This window comes from Crinia signifera, chromosome 2, assembly GCF_055691185.1.
Source record: "Crinia signifera chromosome 2, ASM5569118v1, whole genome shotgun sequence".
In the NCBI taxonomy this organism is placed as follows: Eukaryota; Metazoa; Chordata; class Amphibia; order Anura; family Myobatrachidae; genus Crinia; species Crinia signifera.
In genome coordinates, this window is record NC_139218.1 from 173,369,726 (window position 1) to 173,395,416 (window position 25,691).

Consider the following 25,691-nt stretch of genomic DNA (forward strand, 5'->3'; position numbering starts at 1 on the left):
GTACATATTTTTACCGGTATTTACAGATCAGAAGCGCTCTATGGAAACAATTCCAGGACGCCCACCCAATATTTGGAGAGTCAGTAATAAAAAAGATACTAAAACAACCAGGCAAAAACAAACTGGTATCAAGGTTCTATAAATCTATAAGAAACTTAGAACAAAGCGACCAGTTAATAACACTCAAGAATAAATGGGAGGCGGATGTCGGGAGGTTAAACGACAAAGAATGGCAATCAGCCATAACCTCGATTACAAAAGCGACAAATGCACTACGAGTACAGCAAATTCAACTTTTTATTATGCATCGAGCATATCTCTCAATGACTAGGATAGTAAAATTTGGGGGGAGGACCTCTGATCAATGCCTTAAGTGTAAATTAACCTCGGGTTCCTTTATTCACCTGCTATGGGAATGCCCTGTAGTAGCAGAATATTGGCAAAAAGCGATTCAGATAATGATTGAAACGGGAATACCCAGAGAAACACTAAATATTAAGCAATGTGTGCTTGGTATAGTAGTAGACCATCATATTGATGAACCGCACTGTAACTATATCATAATTTTAACCTCACTGGCCAAAGTAATAATTGCAAGAACGTGGCTGGCTAATAAAGGACCTGAGATACAGGAGTGGATAGCTCTGATCAATTTTACATATAAACAGGAAAAAAGTCTTCACATAAACCGAAATACTTTACATAAACACGAAGCTATATGGAATGGTGGGTTGAGTTCAAAATATTATAAATAGTGTTTACTTTATTATGATACGTTATAACAAATGAATAGATAAAACACAATCACGTGGAGTGTGATAAGCATACACATTATTCTTTTTCTTTTAGCACTTCCTCACTGTTTTATTGTTTTATCCTTAGTAGAGAAAAACTAACACGTGGCAATCACAAATAGTAATTGATATTAAATACACAAACTGTCATAAATAGAATAAATATATAAAAACTGACACAACAAACACAGCAAAAAAAAAAAAAAAATTTACTAATTACACTGCCTATAACTATTAAAACACACACGTAAAAGTTAATTAGAATGAAATTAATGCAACCCTTTTCTGATTGAATACCTTTACTTAATCCACACTGTTTCTTCGCACGATAAGGAATATAAACGTACAAGACCAACCAGACACAATTATATATAAAACCATATGATAGAAACAATCTACCCCTTTAATATATGGAAAGCGGTAATTAACATCGCAGTAATAGATCACAGAAGGTGCTTCATAAACAATATAAACGATTTGACAAATGTTTGTAACTGTCTAAGTGTTTGTATTTGTATCATGTAATGTAAATTTTAAATGTCTGCACATTTTTATTCAATGTAAATATACACTCTATGTATTGTTATACTAAAAAGTTAATAAAGAAGAAAATGTGTTAAAATAAAAAAAGAAAAAAGAAAGAAAAGAAAACGTCCAACTCAACTGCAAACATGAATATATTGGCGTAGGCTGGGGCCACTGAAGAGCCCATAGAACAACCACGAATCTGTAAATAAAAATCATTATTGTAAAGAAAAAAATTGTTGTTCAAAATGAAATCCAACATGTAATACAATAAACTCAATTTTATTAACACAAAAATCGCTTTCAGTCCTGAGGAACCTTTCAAGAGATGATAAACCCAGAGCATGTGGTATAGTGGTGTAAAGATTCACCACGTCAACAGTAGCCAATCAACAATCATCAGGTATTTGGAAAAAAGGTTTAAGTTCACATAAAAACTTATTCAGCTTTCAATAATATTTCTAGACAGTTAAAAAGTTGTTGCATATCCAGGGCACTAGTCTCATCATTAGTCTGCAAGTCATTAGCAGGATCATTAAATAACATATTCCTTCTGGAATTTCTATCATTAATACTTGCAAAACTTGCCACCATCAACAGTTGTGCTGCCCGATAATTAACAGAAGCAATAAAATTACAAAAGTAAATCTCAAATATGTGTAACGCAAGGGGCGTGTGATATATTTAGACACACGTCACAATGGTACACATACTGTACATAGAAATCAGATGCAGAATTTACCAAAATCAAATAAATTATTAAATAATTTAATAATTGCCACAGATGTATACAGTTTTCCTTGGGCAACATTTGCTCATAGTGCTCCTCTGACATATATAGCTTTCATGTGTAAAATATATTTTGCAATCATTATATTAAAAAGTATATACTGTACTCATTTTTTGTCAGTACACTGATACTGTACTGTAGGTCAATTTTTGCAGCCTGAACCAACATGTAAAAATATGTCTGCAAAATGGTGACTTTAAGGGGGTTTTTTTTGTTTTTTTAAAGCATGCATCTGTATTTACAAATTTCAAGCCAAAAGTATAAGTTCATACTAGGAGCCTGGAGGCTCACTACCAACATCCCATCCCTGAGGACCCCAAACAACACAAACTCGTCAGGGCCACCAAGATGGAGGGGGTAATATTTACCTGACCCAGACTTGTTAAATGATCCTGGATCGAGACACCTGCAAAGGCGGACATGTTTAAGAAGATGTCTCTCCCCATAGGTGCCAGCTACTGTGGGAGGGGCTGTGGGATGGCCCTTGCCTCTTGCAGAATAAAAAAAGGAGGTATGGGTGGAGCGCTTAAAAGTAAAAAACACACTATATAGCTCAATTGGGTATCATATTAATAAAAAAGCATCATAATTTTATTAAGTAGAATGCTTCATTGATAAAAACAAGGTGTGGTACTTATGAGTTATCCGGGCGCCCGATTTCTAAATCGTGTCGGATCGGGCACATCGCATCGCATCGCATGCGACCATCGGTTGCGATGCGATGACCCGATTTTTCCATAGGAATCAATGTTAAAATGGACTGAGTCCATTTTAACATGGAATTCAATGGGAAAAAGGGGTCCTTTTCATACCCCTACTATCCAAGTGGGCATGGAGTTGGATATAAACCTGTGGCGAGCGTAGCGAGCCACCGAGCCCGAAGCGTGGCGAGCCCCGCGAGGGGACATAGAATACCGTCCCCTCGCGGGGCTCGCTTCGCTCGCCATGCTTCGGGCTCGGTGGCTCGCTACGCTCGCCACAGGTTTATATCCAACTCCATGCCCACTTGGATAGTAGGGGTATGAAGAGGACCCCTTTTTCCCATTGAATTCCATGTTAAAATGGACTCTGTCAATTTTAACATTGATTCCTATGGAAAAATCGGGTCATCGCATCCGATGGTCGCATGCGATGCGATGCGATATCGCATCGCATCGCATCTGATTGTATGCCTTAACTTAAGGCATACAATCAAAAAATCGGGCGCCCAGATAACTCATAAGTACCCAAGGTGTTTAATCAATATTTAAAAAGCAAACTACACATTATGACTCAACCAAAAAAATTGCTGACGTTAATTGGGGAAAAAAAGAGAAAATATACTCAGGAGCAGTCCCGTTTGTTCCTATTAGGCTTCCATTGATATTGTAATCCACAAGTAAATAAGTCCAATTTTAGTGGTGCTGGATAATGTGGGTGTCCATAAACCTGGCTGGGTAAGTGGGCCTTAGTTGTATTCCACAGAGCTGGAAGAAGGCTGTCCTTGATTAAGGAATTCCTAGAGAGTGAGCAGGTGGTGGTTTCCCAAGATTGTAGTATCCAGTTGCACCGAGTGTGGACTGAGGTAGAAAATGCAGAAGTGGAAGCTGGTTCAAGCCGGGTTGGTGATATTAGTCCCAATTAAAAGTCAGCTAAAGATCGTAGGACACTCTTTAGCTGACTTTTATTTGTGACCAATATCCCTGTGGCACATGTCCCTTGGGTTTCTTGCTTATTCCTGCTCTGGGGCATATAAAGCATAATCTGGAGCAATTAATGAAGTCAGTGTGCCCCCTTCAGGGTTTACATTTGGACATGACTGGCTTCCATCGTGTTCTGTATTTGCACTCCCTGCTTCAAGCAAGTCTATATGAGGCTGTAGATAAGACATATAGATAAGACATGCCATTATCATCAACATGATTCTTGCTGGTGTTTTAAGGCACATTTGAATTATGAACAGGGGCGTAACTATGAATTGGGCACCCCCCCCCGCCATTAATGGGGGGGCGCCCCCCTCCGCAGCAACCCCCCTCCCCCATCCCCTACCCGCAGCCTTACCTGTCTTGCTGCCGCTGGTCCCGGCTCCCTTGCTGGCTTCATTCTTCTGCTATGGAGAAGGACCAATACAAAATGTCCGCCCCCATACAGCAGACCGTTTCAGAGAACTGTCTGCTATATGGGGCGGACATTTTATTGTGGTCCGTCTCACTAGCAGAACTGAAGACAGGTAAGGCTGCGGGCGGCGGATGGGTGGGCGGCAAGCGGTGGATGGGCGGACGGGAGGGTGCTAACTATAGCAACGCAGCCCCCCAGCGCCCCCACATGCACAGTGCCCCCCCCCCCCCATGACCGCGGGGGCTGCGGTGCTATAGTTACGCCACTGATTATGAATAACCCTACTGATGTATTTTTACTTGTTGTTATTTATAATAATCATTCTATCAACTGCCTCCTATTGAATATGACCAAGCATAAGTTCATGTACTAGATAAGTTAATGTTATATGTGCAATTTCAATGAGTTTTATTTTGACCAATTGGGTAATGAGATGAAGTGTCAAATGTTTTACTTCCTGTATAGAGGTATATAAACCCTGACCAGAGACACATCAGTATACCTTTGAAAAAGTTGTCTGTGGACGACGAAACGCATCAGGCCAAGCGTGTACAGCCTGATACTTTGGGATTACAAAAAGGAATTCTCACTTGGACCAACTCTCCACCTCCCCACACTTCCAACTGTTGGACGTTTACTGGACATTCTAAGGGACACCACCACCTGCCATTTCATCTGGAGCAATTCTACCAAGGACTGAAACCCAGGATCCTTTTATACTCTGGATCAGGTTCCAACATCTCCAGCAGGTATATGGACACCCGCCATCCCAGTTTCCACTGATTACAAGTGGGAGGTTGTGACATTTTCAATCTAGGAGAGTACTTCTAGGAACAAGTGAGACACCCCTACTGCCATTTATTGTGTTCATGTATCCTTATCCCACCTCAGGCTGTATACTTTTATTGCATTTTGAATACGCAATTGCTTTTAAGTAAATAATTTTTATTATTAGTAAATAAAATATTTGTAATACCCAATTGGTCATATGTATATATTTTGTGTTAGCGCTCCACCATCTGTTTTGTCGTCTTCCATACACGGGGACAACAATGATTGCAGAGTATAACAGAGGATATGGTCCATGAAGAGTTACTGAGCCCTTGGAGGCTGAGCGAATACTGTGAAGACTTGTAATGATGATTCTGAGAAACTGAAAAAAAGATGCAATGGTGGTTAATGGTCCAGAGTGAATACTGTGAAGACTTGTAGTGATGAATCTGAGGAACTGAAAAGAGATGCAACTTGAGACAATAATGAAGAATGCTGAGAACTTGGAGTCGACACTGAGGACTTGAAGATGACACAGAAGAATGTATTGAAATTGCATGCATCAATTAAAATATGCAAATTACCTACACAGGAAGTAGGGTATATAAATGAGTTTCCTGTTTGACACAATACACCTTGAAAAAGCTGTGAGCTAACACAGCGAAACGCGTTTGTGTTACTCTGGACCCAAGTTGGAGAGAGACCTATTCAAGTTTCACCAGAGAGATCGTTGACCACCTGCTTTATTCCTTCTGATCCTGTCCTAAATAATCGGTTTACTGAGACGGTGAGGAGCCTACCAATCCTGATTGCCCATCTCATCAAAAGGATACCCCGGGCTGGCTATTACAAAATCTTTTTGCCAACGGGTGGAATTCCAAGGCACTATACAGGACAATAACAGCGGCTTTATTCACACAGACGTCCTCCAGAGATTTCATGGACATAAGCTCTCGGATCAGTGCAAGTCCTATCAACCACAATTGGTGACTATAACTATATCTATCTCTTCCAAACGGGTCCAGTAATTGATTGTACCAGTTTTTATTATGTTTTTAGAATATATGTGTTATATATGTGATATTTTTTATTAAATAATACTAAATTGATGCAAACACTTGAATTTTATTATTTTGAGCACCGATTCTCTTTGTTTTGCTGTTTTACGACACAGAAGAATGCTGAGGACTTGGAGTTAACAATGAAGACTGCTGAGGACTTGGAGTAAACACTGGGTACTTGGAGTTGACACTCAGAACTTGGAGTCAACACTGCCAAGCGCAGACACTGTATCCCAACAAGGGTGAGACTCACCCCCTGCAGCACACTGGATGATCACACAGGGAAAGGCAGACTACTCAGGAACAGACAGAAACAGTAACATGTTAGGCCAGGGTGACTGTGGAGTGCAAAGCCAGAGAACTTTACTCCAGAAGGTAACTTGGAGCACTGGCAGGGAGACATAGACCATGCCCCTTTTATCAGGGCAGAAAGCATTGGATTGGCTGGAAAAACCTCTGGAGAGGGATTGGAGCAAACTTGGTCTCCAACATGGCTGTCCCCACACAGGAGACACCTAAGAGAACCAGGCACACCTCCACCAGCTTAAGCCTAACGCCAGACCTACTCCCACTCAGCATGTCACCGCAACACAAAAGCTCCAGACTGGGGTCTGCTGGCAAATTATTCCTTTTGCCAGTTTAACACCAGCCATGGGGTCACATAATCTATGGATTCTGATTTGCCCAGTTCCATTGACTACACAACTAAATGAGTGATTGTCAATATATTTTTATATATAAAAGAATATATAAACATATAAGAGTACAGATATTTGGGCTTTCATATACTCCAGTTTTAACTTAACTATTTATAGAGGAAATCTTTTGATTATATAGCTGTCTAGAGGATATTGTGTTGGATTGAGAAGTACAAATGATGTCCAAATTCTGGTGTTTGCTGTGTCAAGACATCCAAATAGAATGGAATTACTCAACTGCATTCCATCTGCAATAGACCAGCCAGACCTAGAGTATTAACCAAGACTTGAGACCTTTTTGGGAATGTTCATTTCATCTTCACATGACAACAGGCTTTAATTATTAACTTGGGCTGTGTTTGCGAATAATTGCCATGAATCCTTAACCTCAACCCCATTCTATGCAATTTATGGTCTGCATCCCAGAGTTTCATTATTCACACCATTTTCAGCCATTGCAGTTCATACCTAGAAAATTGTTGACATCTGGCATTATGTGAATGAAGCTTTGCTTAAATCTTCTAAATGATACATAATCCAGGTGGAGAAAACATGAAAAGCTACATTATTTCTATTATCAAATTTGGGGACAAAGGGGAAATGTATTAGTCGTATTCATATTCTTAAAACGAATGAGTAAGTAAATTGATAGACCATAAGTCAGTTGCTCAGTTTCCGTAATGCTATGCCAACTGTTACCCTTTATTCCTAGCTATAGGCGTATCTATGCATAGCGCCATGTAGCGTAATTTGTCAGCATTTGTGACACTCTCGTTATACCTTTATGACTGTATATGGTTTACAGCTATTTTACACGCTCCATCAGCTTAAAGAATTAACGTAACCAAGACAGATGGATATGTTTAGATTAAAGGTCCAAACCAATAACCATATGTATATGTAACCATATGTATTTAGTCCCTAGCGGGCACAAAGGGATAACAATGCTGCACAGTAGTAACAATATGAATCAAGATACAATAACATATAACATTCACATGGGGAAACAGACGCAAGTACTATCAGAAATTTACAACTACACCAATACAAAAGTAACCGTTACCGTCATACATATGCAGCGCATCCTGGGCCAGGAGTCAGTAGTCAAGATTGATCACAGCATAGTGAGCTTCAGGCCCAGGATGCAGTAATTTAATGGGAAAAACAATAGGATTCAGCAGGTCTTCCATTGATCAGGGGGTCAGCTTTCACATCTTCTGATTTAGTCCAGATGCACAGTTGTGTCTTTGTTGCAGGCTTGTCACCTTACCCTGGGGGTTCCCCCGGGAAGCTGGTTCAAACTGACTATTATATGTCCTCTTTCCATGTGACCATACTGTACTTTCATTATTATTACTATGGTTCATAAACCACGAATAATACGTACTACTATTGCCCTTCGATCACCGAAAGAAAATGTTTTAACCGTAACTATGTGTTGTGCATTTAATGCTAAATGGCTATATTTTATTATTATGAGAGTATAAGTATAAGACTGTGTAACATTATAACTGCCATTAACAAGCACATATTCTCTTGCTGCCTCCATATGCAATTTACGTAAATACACGAACACAAATGGCTGCCATGATACTCTAAAGCAGTGGTTCTCAACCCCGGTCCTCAGGACCCCCACACAGGGCACATGTTCTAGGTCACCAGTATCATACACTGTCACATTTAAAAAATGCACGGGTAACCTGGAAAACATGAACTGAGGACCGAGGTTGAGAACCACTGCTCTAAGGTGTGTGTAGATGCAATTCGACTTTGACAGTGAAACAAACTGTCACATCAATTTCAATAACATTTAATTCATAACGTTGTCACTATGTTAGCGGGAAAATTAAAAAGTTAGGGGTATAGAGAGCATGTGTGTACAGGTGTGTGTTATAATGTGCTATATGGCTAATCCTAAATTATTTATAAAGGGGGAAGCACATTTATCTGATGGTACATTTTGGGGATATATGTATATGTGTGTGTATTTGTCTGAAGATAGTGTTCCTTCATTGGTTATGCATTGTGCTACCTACAGCAAGAGGTGAAAGGGTGAGACAACCTTTATATGCACTTGGCTGATACCTAGGGATCATTGGTCTGATGTGGGATCTCATCAAATGTTTACAGAAGCCGGGGACATAGGGATAAAGGGAAAAAAGTGGGGGACAAAAGGAAAACACAAATCAATATATAAATTTTTGCATGGTATCCCTTAATGTATCTCGGGGTCATATACCAAACCCCTGTCTTCCACAGTACCATTCTTCCTTACACTCATTATGTTCATATGTTTATTCTTTCCCCAGGTCACTATTCTAACACACTTAAACAACAACCCAACAACTATGATAACACCACAGATACAGAGAACCAGCTTCCCTAAACTAAATTATATAGGGAGCCTTACACACTACCATTTTATGGTGATATACTATCTGCACCATGTTCTTTTCTCTTTTTAGAAATACCTTCAGGATTAGATTAGACTTATTCTAATACAAAGACTGTTTCATGTTAGAAGAAGTAAATACTCTTTATTATTGTGGGATCCCTCAGTGTGACTCTATTTTTCTCTTTTGTATACTTCTAAACTCTTGGTGGAAAGTTTTTGGTGTCATTAGAGCTGTACCTCACAGGTGGCGCAATAAGGGAGTTTACAATTTTCTGTATACTATTTCACCTGTCTCTGCTAAGCTGAATTTGTGTTTTCTCCTAAACTCCCATTTAGGCTGGAGGATCTCATCCATTTTGTGGTCTATGATCTATCCTGAGTCTTCAATGCTGTTTGTAATATACGTGCAACACTTGACCCCATACTGGGAGGCAAGGGTAACACAATAACCTTCTGTCATGGCCATCAATTAATTCAGAACCATCCTTTGTTGTACTAACTCCCGCTTAAAAGCCTGCAGCTCCTTTCCAGTGTATCTGAAGATGTCATCATATATTTCCGTCATGTTATCTATCAGGCTTGCTAAAGCCTGGATGTACTTAAAATGTATGACTCCTCTGGCTGTATGGGTGATTTCTAGAGCAAGGAGTATCTGAATCCCGAAGAACTCATGGACCAAATCTGAGGATATGGGTTATTTTCTAACAATAATATCCCTTTTGTGGATTTGCTCATAATGAGTATAAGGAGGGGGTATACTTTGGTGAATATTTACCATCTCATCATGGGTTATTGTCATCACTTTGGGCAACTATCTGCCCAAATAACACACCCCAACATAGTTCATGGAGAGCCAATTGTATGCCAGTCTGCCACAGATAAAATAGACGTCATCATGGAGAAATAGGGAACAAAAACATTCCTGTCTCCACTTCCCTGACCTGTTCTTCACAAATTTCTGGCTGCAGGACCTTAGCACAATATCCTGCTGATACTCTGCCGACCATCACCTTATCCTGTTTAACAATATATATATATGTATTTGTAAATGCCTTCCACTCGTATGGATCTTCAGCAATGTTTCTTTATTGATGGGCATTGAGAATCTGGACATTGAGAATAAGTTCATAAATCATCTGGTTAAACCACATCACTTCTTAAGCTCCCGGTATTTTGGAACTTGTACTTTCTTTAAAATGTAATTTTTAATGTTCAATATTCTAAGTGTTAGGTTAACCCTTGGTGCTCCAGGAAAAACAAAACAAACAAACAAACTGATGCAGGGGAATGCGGGGTGTTTTATTGAAAAACCGAAGAACACAGGAACTGATGCAGAAAACAGGAACAAACTTTATGAAACAAAATACGAAGTGGCTGGATAGCAGAATAAACACAGAGGTACCGGGTACAGATGCAGGCGGTCCAGCAGTTGGCTGAGGCTTAGGCTGAGGCACGAGGCACAAGACACAGGACACGAGGCACAGGCTGTAGGAAGCTGAGGCACAATACACGAGGCACAGGACACAAGGCAACGGCTGTAGGAGGCTGAGGCACAAGACACGAGGCACGGGACACGAGGCAACGGCTGTAAAAGGCTGAGGCACAATACACGAGGCACAGGATACGAGGCAACGGCTGTAGACGGCTGAGGCTGAGGCACAATACACAAGGCACAGGATACAAGGCACAGGACACAAGGTAATGGCTGTAAAAGGCTGAGGCTGAGGCACAATACACGAGGCACAGGATACAAGGCAGATAGGGAAACACTCCTTTCCACAACAGGAACATAAAACAATGACCAGCCCTGAGTGCTGGTCTGGGGAGGACTAAATAGACCGCTCACAGGTGTCCAATTGAGCATATTGCCTCCAATCATCAGGCACCTGATACCTCAGAGTCTGGAGACAGAGAGATAAGTCCACAAGTGCCTGATGCCCCTAGTGGTGATATACATGGAAAGAGAAACAGACATAACATAATGCCCCCCAGAAGAAGGCGTATTCCAGACGCCTTAAGAGTCATCTTTTCCTCCTGTTCTTCTTGTTTCTCTTAGTACCCGACGGGGCAGCCTTACAGAGCCCAGCGGCCTGGAGGGAGTCTTTTAGAATGTCCCAAACCTCCGGTGGACCGAACCTTTTGGTAATTGCTTCAGTGAAGGCAGTCAAATCGTGCAATGCTGGATCTTTAGACTCCACCAAAAAATTTGCCCATGCCAGTGCCTCCCCTCTAAACCTCATCAGCATATGGCCAATCAATTCCTCCATATTTGTACCTTCCCAAGGCTGGCAGAAAAAGGCACTAAGCGTGGAAATATTCCCATCAAAAAAGATAGTTCCGGGAATATACCCCGTGTCATCGAAGACTATGCCTGGGGTTGTGGTACTGGTGTCCCCTTCTTGAACCCCTGGCACGTCAGGCGGAACCTCTCGGACCTCTGGCACGTCAGGCAGAACATCTCGGACCTCTGGCACGTCAGGCAGAACCTCTCGGACCTCTGGCACGTCAGGCAGAACCTCTCGGACCTCTGGCACGTCATGCAGAACCTCTCGGACCTCTGGCACGTCAGGCAGAACCTCTCGGACCTCTGGCACGTCAGGCAGAACCTCTCGGACCTCTGGCGCGTCGGGTGGACCCTCTCGGATCACTGGCGCATCGGGTGGACCCTCACGGACCTCTGGCACATCGGGTGGACCCTCACAGACCTCTGGCACATCGGGTGGAATTGCTCTAAAAGAAAAAACATTGCAACTGACGGCCGACACGGCGTCCCTCAATTTATGCCCAACGGAATCAGCAGGAGCGGACTCAAGACCGGGGGGCGCAGGAGTCACAGAGGCAACAGGCCCGGAGGCCAGGGCAGTAGCGTCCTCAGGCCCGGAGGCCAGGGCAGTAGCGTCCTCAGGCCCGGAGGCCAGGGCAATAGCGTCCTCTGACCCGGAGGCCAGGGCAATAGCGTCCTCTGACCCGGAGGCCAGGGCAATAGCGTCCTCTGACCCGGAGGCCAGGGCAATAGCGTCCTCTGACCCGGAGGCCAGGGCAATAGCGTCCTCTGACCCGGAGGCCAGGGCAATAGCGTCCTCTGACCCGGAGGCCAGGGCAATAGCGACCCCCTCCTGGGGCTGGATAGGACCCCCTCCTGGGACTAGACAGACGGAACCCCCTCCTGGGGCTAGACAGACGGAACCCCCTCCTGGGGCTAGACAGACGGAACCCCCTCCTGGGGCTAGACAGACGGAACCCCCTCCTGGGGCTAGACAGACGGAACCCCCTCCTGGGGCTAGACAGACGGAACCCCCTCCTGGGGCTAGACAGACGGAACCCCCTCCTGGGGTTAGACAGACGGGCTCCTTGGCGGGGACCGGATCATCGGGCTCCTTGGCGGGGACCGGATCATCGGGCTCATTGGCGGTTACCGGATCATCTGGCTCCTTGGCGGGGACCGGATCATCGGGCTCCTTGGCGGGGACCGGATCATCGGGCTCCTTGGCGGGGACCGGATCATCGGGCTCCTTGGCGGGGACCGGATCATCGGGCTCCTTGGCGGGGACCGGGACATCGGACCCTCTGGCGGAGACCGGGACATCGGACCCTCTGGCGGAGACCGGGACATCGGACCCTCTGGCGGAGACCGGGACATCGGACCCTCTGGCGGAGACCGGGACATCGGACCCTCTGGCGGAGACCGGGACATCGGACCCTCTGGCGGAGACCGGGACATCGGACCCTCTGGCGGAGACCGGGACATCGGACCCTCTGGCGGAGACCGGGACATCGGACCCTCTGGCGGAGACCGGGACCTCTGGCTGGGCAGCTCTGGGTAGAGACTCTGGCTGGGCAGCTCTGGGTAGAGACTCTGGCTGGGCAGCTCTGGGTAGAGACTCTGGCTGGGCAGCTCTGGGTAGAGACTCTGGCTGGGCAGCTCTGGGTAGAGACTCTGGCTGGGCAGCTCTGGGTAGAGACTCTGGCTGGGCAGCTCTGGGTAGAGACTCTGGCTGGGCAGCTCTGGGTAGAGACTCTGGCTGGGCAGCTCTGGGTAGAGACTCTGGCTGGGCAGCTCTGGGTAGAGACTCTGGCAGGGGATTGGCCAGAAGTTCCCCAATTTTAGGCCTGCGATGAGGACAGGAGTTCAAGAAGTGTTCAGGGCTGGCACAATATAAACACAAAAAGTTATTCCTGCGAAATGCACGTTCTGTAACCGATAGCGGAGCACGAGGACCACCAGTTAGTGTATGGACTACATTAGGAGCCACATCGACAGATGGTAAAAGAGTATCTTGAGGACAGGAATAACTGGTAGGCCCTTCTTGCGGTATGGAGGATTGTTTTGCTGTCACATGTCCAGGAATACCAGAAGCAGAATAAACTTGTAACAATGCAGATATTTTCTTCAGAAAGTCAGGAAAAAAGACACAGACTTGAGTCAATTGAATACGCAATAAAATGATGTCTGCATGCAAAGGGTTAATTGCAGTTTTTTCACAGGAGTCATCAGCAACCCTGCAAACACCTGGGAGCTCTGCACACAAGGTTTTAATTAGAGAATCCAGACTGACATGATCCTTAGTATTCTCTTGTCTGTTTTGGCTGGTCATTATGTTAGGTTAACCCTTGGTGCTCCAGGAAAAACAAAACAAACAAACAAACTGATGCAGGGGAATGCGGGGTGTTTTATTGAAAAACCGAAGAACACAGGAACTGATGCAGAAAACAGGAACAAACTTTATGAAACAAAATACGAAGTGGCTGGATAGCAGAATAAACACCGAGGTACCGGGTACAGATGCAGGCGGTCCAGCAGTTGGCTGAGGCTTAGGCTGAGGCACGAGGCACGAGGCACAAGACACAGGCTGTAGGAAGCTGAGGCACAATACACGAGGCACAGGACACAAGGCAACGGCTGTAGGAGGCTGAGGCACAAGACACGAGGCACGGGACACGAGGCAACGGCTGTAGAAGGCTGAGGCACAATACACGAGGCACAGGATACGAGGCAACGGCTGTAGACGGCTGAGGCTGAGGCACAATACACAAGGCACAGGATACAAGGCACAGGACACAAGGTAATGGCTGTAAAAGGCTGAGGCTGAGGCACAATACACGAGGCACAGGATACAAGGCAGATAGGGAAACACTCCTTTCCACAACAGGAACATAGAACAATGACCAGCCCTGAGTGCTGGTCTGGGGAGGACTAAATAGACCGCTCACAGGTGTCCAATTGAGCAGATTGCCTCCAATCATCAGGCACCTGATACCTCAGAGTCTGGAGACAGAGAGATAAGTCCACAAGTGCCTGATGCCCCTAGTGGTGATATACATGGAAAGAAAAACAGACATAACACTAAGACTCCCTTATACATTTTTAATGGGAGGTAACAGTGAAATTTAAAATTTCTAAATTTCACTGTTACCTCCCATAAAAAATGTATAAGGAAGTCTTAGAATATTGAACATTAAAAGTTACATTTTAAAGAAACCTCTTCTTGTGCATTCCCAAAAACAGTCCCTTTCCTCTTTTTGTATATTGTATAATAACCTCTGACTGTTGGAAACAGCACCCCCACAAATAACAAAATATATATTCTGGGGATATAAAACCTTCCTAGGTACCTTAAAAATATTAGTGTGCAGGTGTAAACTTGGCTCCCCAAAGGAGCTAATATCTCTCTTAGAAAGTTTAAACACACCAGGAATCTATCAACTTGATATGGATGTAATTTAAGACTAGGGGACCTGGTATACAGGTTATTCTTATCCAGTGGACTCTCCTTTTCTAAAGCACATATCTTGCATAACTTTAAAGGATATGGGACTAGGCATACATTACTCTGTTGCTGCAGTATCTGCAAGCACACCCAGCATTTAGTTTGGTTTAAAACCTTACCCGCCAAAGAGTGATAATTACTTAAGGGAACGTTGGTTTGTTTCGGTTTTAATAGTCGACTGACATCTCTGGATGCATGTGCCATCTTGGGTTCACAATACCTACAGACACAGTACACATCAGACAATTAACCTGAGCGTAGAAAATTACAGATTACAACAAAGTCCCCTGGTTCAAGATTATGACAGTTCTCAACAGGCATGTCAGGTGTTAACAATTTCAACTTTCTTTGTTGTATACTTATTTGTTGGTTCATCTTCACAAAATATTGCACAGTTACTTCATTATTGCACTTCAGATCATCCTGTGGGTCTATCATGACCTGTGCCTGCCTCCCAAATAATATCTTAAAGGGGGACAAGTTAAGCGGAGCTCTGCAAGAGGTTCTTATACATGATGGGCAGTGCCTCTGGCCATAATAACCCTGTTTCAGCAATAACTTTGGTACTCTTTACTTAGAAGGGCGCCCATCGCGGGCATCGCGGGCAGTACATTAACGGCCGCGACGCGATGCCCGCGATCACCGCGATTTCCCATAGGGTTCAATGTTAAATTTAGTGCTGGCCGCGATTTTAGATTCAATGCTTCAATGGCCGCGATTTGGCCATAGGAATCAATGTTAAATGGGCTACAGAGCCCAAATAGGCACAATTAACACTTAAATGTCCCCCCAAATTTGTAACGCCACCCCACGATCCACGCCACCCCACGATCCTTTTCATGCCCTACTATCCACGTCGGCGTGGAGTTGAGAATAGAATAGTGTGGCGAGCGCAGCGAGCCACCGAGGCCCGAAGCGTGGCGAGCGCAGCGAGCCCCGCGAGGGGACACGGATACCTTCACAGTTATACGCGTCCCCTCACGGGCTTCACAGGTGTCCGTGGCGACGTGGACACCTGTGAAGCCCGCGAAGGGACGCGTTTACCTGTGAAGGTATCCGCGTCCCCTCGCGGGGCTCGCTGCGCTCGCCACGCTTCGGGCTCGGTGGCTCGCTGCGCTTGCCACACTATTCTATTCTCAACTCCACGCCGACGTGGATAGTAGGGCATGAAAAGGTCGGAGGACGCGTACCGCCGCCCCTCGCGGGCTCGCTTCGCTCGCCACGCTTCGGGTTGGCGTGAATTGTGGGGTGGCGTTACAAATTTGGGGGGACATTTCAGTGTTAATTGTGCCTATTTGGGCTCTGTAGCCCATTTAACATTGATTCCTATGGCCAAATCGTGGCCATTGAAGCATTGAATGTAAAATCGCGGGCAGCACTAAATTTAACATTGAACCCTATGGGAAATCGCGGTGATCGCGGGCATCGCGTCGCGGCCGTTAATGTACTGCCCGCGATGCCCGCGATCACCGCGATTTTTTTACCCACGCCGGCCGCGATGGAGATCGTGGGCGCCCTTCTAAGTAAAGAGTACCATTACTTTACCCAATTTGTTCTTAATAGCACTGTTCCCTCTCTTCACCTTCACACTTGCTTGAGATCAGTAGGGAGTATGAAGTTTATTTTTAATCCCTAAGAGTTTCCCTTTGAAGTGAATGCCTTTTTTTCCAGAGTCCGGTGGACTCTTCACCACATCCCTTCGACTTCCAGACTGCCTTTTCCTGCAAAGAACACAAATTCTGCATCTCTATGTGTGGACACCGTGTGAAATCTGCAAATATTTACAGGGGTAGAAAAATTATTCGCAGGGCATATGGCCCATTTTGCTGTCTCATCAGCATGGCTGTTACCAAGAGACACCGGATCTTTATCAGATGTATGGGCCTTGCGTTTTATAACAGCCATCATGTCTGGTAGTTGGATAGCTACTAGGAGTCTTTTGATATATGTTGTACATGCCACTGCTGTGCCAGCTGCCGTCATGAAATTCTGATGCACCATAGGGCCCCAAAATCATGCACCATCACTCTTACTAGTTGTGCTATTGCAGATACACTAAATTGGGCACTGTAGTAAGCTATTGGTGGGTTGGCATCACCATGCATTTGGGTAAGAATTCCTACAGCACACCCAGCTGATTCCATACCATACAAATCAAATGGTTTCCCATAATCTGGCATTCCCAGGGCTGGGGCCTTGGTTAGGTTTGCCTGCAGTTCCTCAAAAGCCAGCTCAGATTCCTCAGTGTGAGAGACCCGGTCTGGCCTACTTGAAGAGACCCTTCCCTGCAGTGGCAATGCCCAAATACTTAACCCTGGTCTGGCATAGCCGCAATTTGTCCTTCGATTATTTTTTTAAATGATATATTTCTGTACAGAAACTTTCTCTGGTTGGCAGTTCTTCACTGGATGTTACACGAGTATAAACCCCCTTAACTAATAATTTGAAATAAAAGAAAATAAGTTTGAATTGCTTTACTGGAAATGAAATAAAACTACTACGCAGTGAACGCAAGTGACCATGTGCACACACGTGCATCAGTCACACAACCATGCCCACAGATGCCGCCGGATATGTGACAGATGGTGCTAGATGTGGGTCAGCAAAGCAACGTAAGTATGCGACTAAGATTGCATGTGCAATGGTGCCACAACGTGTGCATATAGTCATGCCCTCTTTACAGAAGTAAGGCACAACATGTTGCCAAACACACGACATGAGCATGTGTTTACCTTGCTTTGCGTGTGTGTGTCACTCACGCTATGCATTTCAGATGCCTCGTGTCACTGTATGTGCCTAAGATTAATGCCTTGTGACAGTGGCTGGGGCCTACAGCACACAATAGTACAATTACACAACAATCCACTATGCGCTATACCCCCGAACTACAGTATGCACAAAATCTCTCTCCAATGTTTACCAAAGTTTGATTTTATGAACAGGCCTGTGCCTACGCTTGTGCGAATGTATCGCTTGCACAATTTAACCGTAATTCAAGCAAATCAAACAGTAAACTTTTTAGCTGTGGCAAACAGGAATATGACAATAAACCCAACATAAATACAATATATGGTGATTACAAATATATCTATATATCAGGAGACTGAACTTTATTGTCTGAGGGTTCACGTTCGCACCTTTCAAACTTTGTACCGATGCAGACTTAGTTTTTCAGGCATGAGTTGGATGATGTAAATTCCACCATTAATGGAGGGATGAGCCCTCAACTGTTAAATATTGTTTATAAGTAAACCGATGCCAACTGTTACCCTTTATTCCTAGCTACGGGCGTATCTATTCAAAGCGCCATGTAGTACCTTATCAGCGATCATGATGCTCTAGTTATACCTTTTCGTCCGATAAGGTATCGAAAAACTGAACAATAGCAGAGGTACAGATGGAGCTCCTCTTATTCTTGCCGCCATCGCAGAGGTTTTGGCGATCCTCTCTTCTTCTTGCGCTCCCATCCGCCATGGGGCGTGGATGCTCACCATGCAATACAAGTCGCCACCTCTGGGTAGCTAATGCTCCATCAATCTAGCTGCGGATTGATATACTGTACCAATGGAACGGTATCGACATTCACAGAGCGAGCTTACAGAGTATACTTCAGTATGAGACGCTCGTGTGTCTCATCCCCGTGAACATCGCTGTGGCTCCAACTGTACTGTACAACTGTACTTCTGCTGTGTGCTAGTATAATTGTTGTGTGTGTACTGTGATAATTAATTTTGTCAATGAATACTATTTAACCATTTAAGTGTCCTAGTGCTAACCTTATGTGCTGAGTCGGCAATAAGAAGGAGTAGAGGCTTTCATAAAATCAGCCCTCTCCTAACACATCAGCCGGCATTGACCACGTATTCAGAGCACAGTGCATTAAAGCTAAATTGCACTTAATCTATTTGGTATACAGACTAAGGGAACCTGACTATATTAGTGCTATATGGATAGATTAAAAATTTATTTATTTATTTATTAATAGTTTCTTGTATAGTGCACACATATTCCACAGCGCTTTACAGAATCATTCACATCAGTTCCTGCCCCAGTGGAGCAGACAATCTATATTAAATGAGCTTAAAGCTTAATTTCTCTGGTTTTGGTGGTCCAATTGGCTCAGGACTGGGTTTGTATGGAAAAGGAGACTTTTATCTACCAGAAGATATGAACCCTAAGTTTCTGAGAGCCCCGGAAAGGGTAACTGCAAACATCAGAACCCATGGTGGGTCTGAATTAACGGGTCCATTCTAGTCAATGGGGGAAAATTGTGTCAATTTTGCACCCTGATATCTCCGGTTCTATGTGTCCTAGACATAGGTGCTGATTCTGTGGGTGCTCAAGGGCCCGAGCACCCACGGAAATTGATGAGCACCCACGGGCCAGAGTCCCGCTGCTGGGCCGCCATATTAACTTGCTAATGTGCGGCTGCAGCACCCACATTGCTGGACCCGCCACCTGGGAAACAGTATGTCGGGAAGAGTGTATTTTGTCTGGGGAGTACCTGCACTGTGGGGGCATTTATGTACCTGCACTGTGGGGGCATTTATGTACCTGCACTGTGGGGGCATTTATGTACCTGCACTGTGGGGGCAATTATGTATGTGGAACTCTTGCCGTAATTTGAATTTTGGAGACAACTGTGCTCCGTAATATAAATTGGTATTATTTTGTGGCCACCTTCCTTCCCCATGAAGCCACTCCTCTATATTTTTGACTTGAGCCTCCACCAGCAAAAACATAAATCGGCACCTATGGTCCTAGAGACTTGAGACTGATACCATATGAAAGAGGAGGCTTCTGGCTTACAGAGTAGACTAAGTAGTAGTTTATATGACATCAGTAAGGGAAGTGGCAAGCATCAGTTCTTAGGGTCCCCTCCAATTGTCCACCTAGTGTAGCTCATTACTACTGAGTACCGCAAATAGGAAATACTGTGAGAGGCTAAAGACAGTGTTTTTGCACCCAAGAACTTAGGGAGGAGCTTTTATCTATCCCCATTAAACTTATATTGCTATCACTTATAACTGTAACTGTTACAGCAGAGTACAAAAAAAAGCTGTTTGTGCTATTGAGTAAACAAAGTGCTATTGAGACGCAAGTGTTACTTATTACCCAAATAGGAAAAACTCTATGGAGGTACTAGGAACAATGTTTTTATTGTTATTATAATTATTTTTTTAATTGAAACATTTACAAACCTTATATTTAATAAAACTAGACAAACATAAAAAAAATAGTTTTCATAAAAGCCTTTTGGTGTGAGCCCATGCACAAGAACCATAGAGCATGCCGTGTAATGCACAGCGTTTGTATAGTGCCTTCCCCCAGCAAGATTGACTGAATCGGCCTCTTTCATTGCATTCTCTGTGAAAAGTTCTTCTTGGAAGGGGGAAGGGATGCGGGGGTTGGGGTGGGCTGAATACAATACCTTCAACACTAAACCACAATGGGAGTGTCTAAGACACTGTAGCGAATCATGTTTGACAGAGTGTCTGAATTAAAGTGTAACTAAATTAAATGTCACATTTTAGTCATTTTTTATTTTTGTCAAGATTTAGTCAGTAAATCTTGAATAACATTTTAGTCTAATTTTAGTGATTTAGTCCTAGCTTTGCAGTTTAATGATACTGTAATGGATTTTGCTGAAGAACATTTCTCAAACGCCTTGAAACATTATATACCTTTCACTATGGGGTGATTCTGGTTGACAGGCAAAGCTGCAAATTTCTCAGCTTTGTGTGTCATATATGCACCACCCGCATGCACGCCTGCGTGCCCGCCCCTGCTCGCATGCATAAATAAATGCGAATGGATGTTTAGCATAAACATCTATTTGCAGCTTTGAGTGAAGTAACAAAATCGCCTACCATCTAAAAACACCTCTCTGGTGTCTTAGGCCTGTATGGGAAGTGGGCAGGCATCTGTCCGCCCCCCACTTCCACGTCACTGGTGCATTCACATGAAACGCTGAGCTTTCCCATGGGCACTCCCCCTCACCGCCGCCCCACAATAAACAATTTGCTGTGCCCACTCACACCAAGTGGCTGTGTATGCGCATGCATAGTCGCAAACCATCACTCCCCTGTGCGAACTCGCAGGGGAGCATATAGATTAGAATAAGGTCCTTTGTGCTTAGTAATCTCGGTATTAAACTAGTGCAACACAAATGCTATTTCCTTTATAGCAGGTCATTTATTTTCTGCAAATATCAATTCTAGAACAGAATACAATCTTTTTTTTAATTAAAAATAGTAATTAAAAAGATTAAAGAATACAGTAAATCACTAGAAAAATTAAAATCTGCCTGGTACAATTAGTAGTATTGCAGTAGGGGAAGGGGTGGCCAGGTGTTACAGAGGCAAGTTGTTACAATGAATCTTAACTACAACCACACTTAAAAACATGTCCCACAGTGCTATATAGATCTAAACTTCTAGAATTAAGGAATCGGGACTCATGCATGTGGTGTGGCTTTACAGCAATGCCGCAAATGCAAGCCAAGCTTATATTTCTTATCACTATGGGTGCATAGAGACTATCTGGACTGACCCATTGACTCGGTGACTAGCGTGATAGTGCTTATGGAATTTTGCTACAGAAAGAGATTCTGAACACCTGGTGCCGCTACGCTAATTATCTGCACATGCAGTATCACATGCAGTGATCCGAATTCGGCCCCTGACCAGATGGTTGGGGTTTGCGCAACAATTCACGGCCAATTCACGGGCCTGCTCTGTCGACCTCTTCAATGCTGTTGGGAAAGACAGCATTGAACAGGAGCCCGCTGCTATTTCCCCTGTCGGGATATCTATAATATGAAAAATGATACTGATATCGTACATAGCCAAAATTGACCTGAATGTTCCGCTGAGGGAGTGGTGGCGCACATCGTTAGTGACATTTAGAATAGACACCATATTCTAAATTAGATTTTTAAGTAGAGAAGGCCCCCCTCTCATCTAGTGTGTCAGGCTTTACTTCCCCTTATGGCTCTATACTGAATTTACAATCTACAATCTAATTGCAGTCCTAGAAAATGTAACTGTTAAAAAAAAAGGTAGGTATAGGTATTTATTATCTGTTATTTATATAGCACACTTCTATTCCTCAGCATTTTTCAAAGAATATTTGACCATTCCCATTACAGTCTCCATCAGTCATGTCCAACGTTGGCCCTCCAGATGTTTTGAAACTACACATCCCAGCATGCTTTGCCACAGTTTTGCTATTAGAGAATGCTAAAACTATTGCAAAGCATGCTGGGATGTGTAGTTTCAAAATATCTGGAGGGCCAACGTTGGACATGCCTGGTCTACATTGTATGTACACAAACACTGGGGTTCAATTTTATTATGAGCCATTTAGCTTATCAGTATATTTATGGATTATGAGATGAAACCAGAGTACGTGAAAGAAACCCATGCAAGCTTGGGGAGAATATACAAACTTCACACAGTAAGGTGGGTGTCAAACCCAAGACCTCACTGCTGCCCACTTTTGGCAAATTATTTCTGGGAGATTGTGAAAGCAACACCTTTCAGCATGGTACTAAAGTGGATATGTACTGCTGTATCTGAGAGGCATGTTATAAAATTGAATTGCATGCAGCTTTTACATAGTTTTGCACATACAGTAAAATGGCTATAATAAACCATATTTTAAAAATATCTGTAGCCATAGGTATCATTGTGCCTTATAATCAATTCAGGGAAGTTGGCACCAATGTCCCCATTTTTGTTGCATGTGTCTTTGATTGTATTTTAAAGTATGTAACAGCTATGTACTGTATGTAAGGTAAAATAAAGGAGAGTATGTTGACAAGTATCTTATAATAATGGAATTGGTGGTTTGACAAAATACTGTATGACACTGAAACATTATTATATAAATCATGTAATGTATTGTATTTTTTCAGAGAACAACTGCTTTGTGGCATATACCACGGCTGTGCGTTGGGGGTGTAGAACTTCCAACAGAGACTGTTACTATCTGTAAGTCTGCTGATTTTTGGCTGAAAGTGGGAGTGACTCTTGGTATTAGTTCTGCACTGGTGCTTACTGCACTTACGAGCTACTTTTGGAAGAAGAACAGGAGGTTAGTATTCAGAACTATATACCATTAATCAGCACACAGCCCCTCATTGTGTTTTGCTATTTGTTAGGTTCAAAGTAATGGCTGGCAAGACATTTTGGCTATTTCTAAGCAAGAACAAGCAGTGCTTGGTTAACTAGGTGCTAAACTATATAATTAGAGAAAACTTGTTACTGAGTTGAATATTTGGTTTGCATTTACTTATAATACAGCAGCATATGCATTAGCAAATAACAACCCCCTTCATGCTTTCTTCATCCACGAGCGATCATCTAAAACAGTCAAAGAATGGACCCTTAACTTTTACACAGTGTTTGTGGTCATGAAAGTTAAAATGTAACACAGAGGGGGCAATCTACCTACTTGAGTGCAAATGCGGATTACAGTACGTTGGGCAGACAAAAAGGAAAGTGAAGATCCGGTTTGCCGAACATATCTACAATATCTGCAAAGGCCTCAAAACTCATAGTGTATCTGACCACTTCAAAAACATGGAAAAAATCCAGCAGGTCTGAAATGTATAGCCATACAAAAAGTAAATAAGAACTGGAGAGGTGGCGATTTGGTAAAAGAGCTCAAGAAGACTGAAACAAAGTGGATATTTAACATGAAAACACTAGAACCTTTAGGACTCAATATAGATATTGAATTAAATGCATTTCTTTAGAATATGAGTGGTACCTATTTTTAATAACAAAAATCTAATTTTTTATCTTCGAACTATTGAATTAAATCAATATTTTATTCTTTGGCTGAAAAAACATGTGGTTCCCACCATTTCCGGCCATCTTGCGGACATCACTTCCGGTTTTATCAATAAAGTCATTTCTATAAATACTCATCCTGGTTAACAAACCATTATCCTTGACAAAGTGCGCAGGACGCACGAAACGCGTTGGTGACAAGGAGAAGCCTCCAGCTCTGTTCACTTACAGACCCATCCACGATCCCCACAGCGCCCAGCGCTGACTTCCGGGACACTTCCGGTAACTTTCATTCACTTCCGGCACCCGCTACATGCGGTGAATACAAGTCCACCTGACCGGCATGGCAGCTACCTAATCCCTGTGCGAATAACACCAAACACAGGACGCCACACTACCCCGCAACGGCCACGGTCCTCTCAACTGCAAGCATTCCATCTTCAGCAAGTTTGACGATCGCATCGGCTCCAGCGGTATGGATATGGCATAATTACCATCACAAACTGCCGTGCACAGTGTGCTAAAATCATCAAGCCTAAGCCCAAACACCGGATCCTAGGGTAAGCCAGGGACAGTAGTACTGGACCTCTCCTTACAATATAATTTTTCCCCAAAAGGGTGTAAACATTATCTACTAACCTACAAGTTTTTTACAGGTACCACTCGATCAGATATAATTTATCCTATTCACACCCCATTTTTTCCACTTATATATCCCTTCAAGCACTCTTTCTCACATATTAATACCGTTTTAAATTATAAGAGCAGCTTTAACTTAGCGCAAGAATTCCGTTAAAAAAACTCAAAAGGATACTTTATTAAAGCCTCCAAAACCATATTTAAGTCACATGGGGGAACTGGAGGTTGACTACAAATAACACCTTTTAAAAAGTTTTAAACTTCTGTAACAGTTGCCAATCATCTCTGGAAAAGAACATACAGAGATAAAACCTGCCCATTGATAGAGGAAGGTCAGAGCTTCAGACAGCCATCCTGTAGAAATGATAAAAAACGTGGCACCCAGAAAATATCTGCTGAGAAGACAAAATGTTCACGCCTAAAAAAATATAAATCTTTCAAACCTGATGGTAAATCCTGGAATTAACTGGGTTTTGGGCCTGAATTATGGGGGGAAATTTAATAGGATGAGAGATTCAGAAAGTGAGAGAGCTGGTAAGAAATCTCCAGGTTTTTTTTTTTAAAGCGGCAATCATTTACACTGCAAAACCAGTCTGGTTCTGTAGTGTAAATGATTGCGGCTTTAAATAAACTGGAGATTTCTTACCAAATCTCTGACTCTCTGGATCTCTCATCCTATTGAATTTCACCCATCGGGCCTTATTCAGATCTGAGCTCAGTACAAATTTGTTCGGAAAATGGGCAAAACCATGTGCACTGCAGGTGGGGCAAATGTAACATGTTTAGAGGGAGTTAGATTTGTGTGAGTTATTTTGTTTCTGAGCAGGGTAAATATTGGTTGAATTATTTCTACACTGCAATTTAGATTTCAGTTTCAGCACACCCCACCCAAATTGAACGCTCTTTTTACAGGTTACATCTACTCCACCTGCAGTGCACATGGTTTTGCCCATACTCCAAACAAATTTGTACTGAGCTCAGATCTTAATAAGGCCCATGGTGTCAACCACTGACTTGGAAAACCATTTTGCTCTTACAATTGTAGTCTCAAGACCCAGTCCATAATGCCAATTGAGACAAAACTTAATCACAGACCTTGATAAAGTAGATTTGCCCATAAAGAAAGAGGGTGGGGGTCGTTGGCCAGCATGTCTCATAGCAGAGAGTATTACTTACAATGAGACCAATCTGGATCAATTAGTATGACTGACAAAGCCTGTCATCGAATCGTTTGCAGGACTCTGGGAAGCATTGAGAGTGGGGTAACAGATAACTGACACAAAAGTTATGAGGTGCTGTCATGGCATCCACCAGAACTGCTTGAGGATCCCTTGACCAAGTTCTGTATTGCGGGA

The 25,691-nt window shown here is 43.3% G+C and overlaps 1 protein-coding gene across 1 annotated transcript in view; it reads left to right on the top strand.

Moving 5' to 3' along the window:
• ELAPOR1 (endosome-lysosome associated apoptosis and autophagy regulator 1) overlaps positions 1 to 25,691 on the top strand; it is a 514,464-nt gene that overhangs the window by 482,973 nt on the left and 5,800 nt on the right. Inside the window, exon 20 of the mRNA XM_083173204.1 lies at positions 22,818 to 22,996. Within this exon, the coding sequence (XP_083029330.1) occupies positions 22,818 to 22,996 (179 nt within the window). The remainder of the gene's footprint in view (positions 1 to 22,817; positions 22,997 to 25,691) is intronic.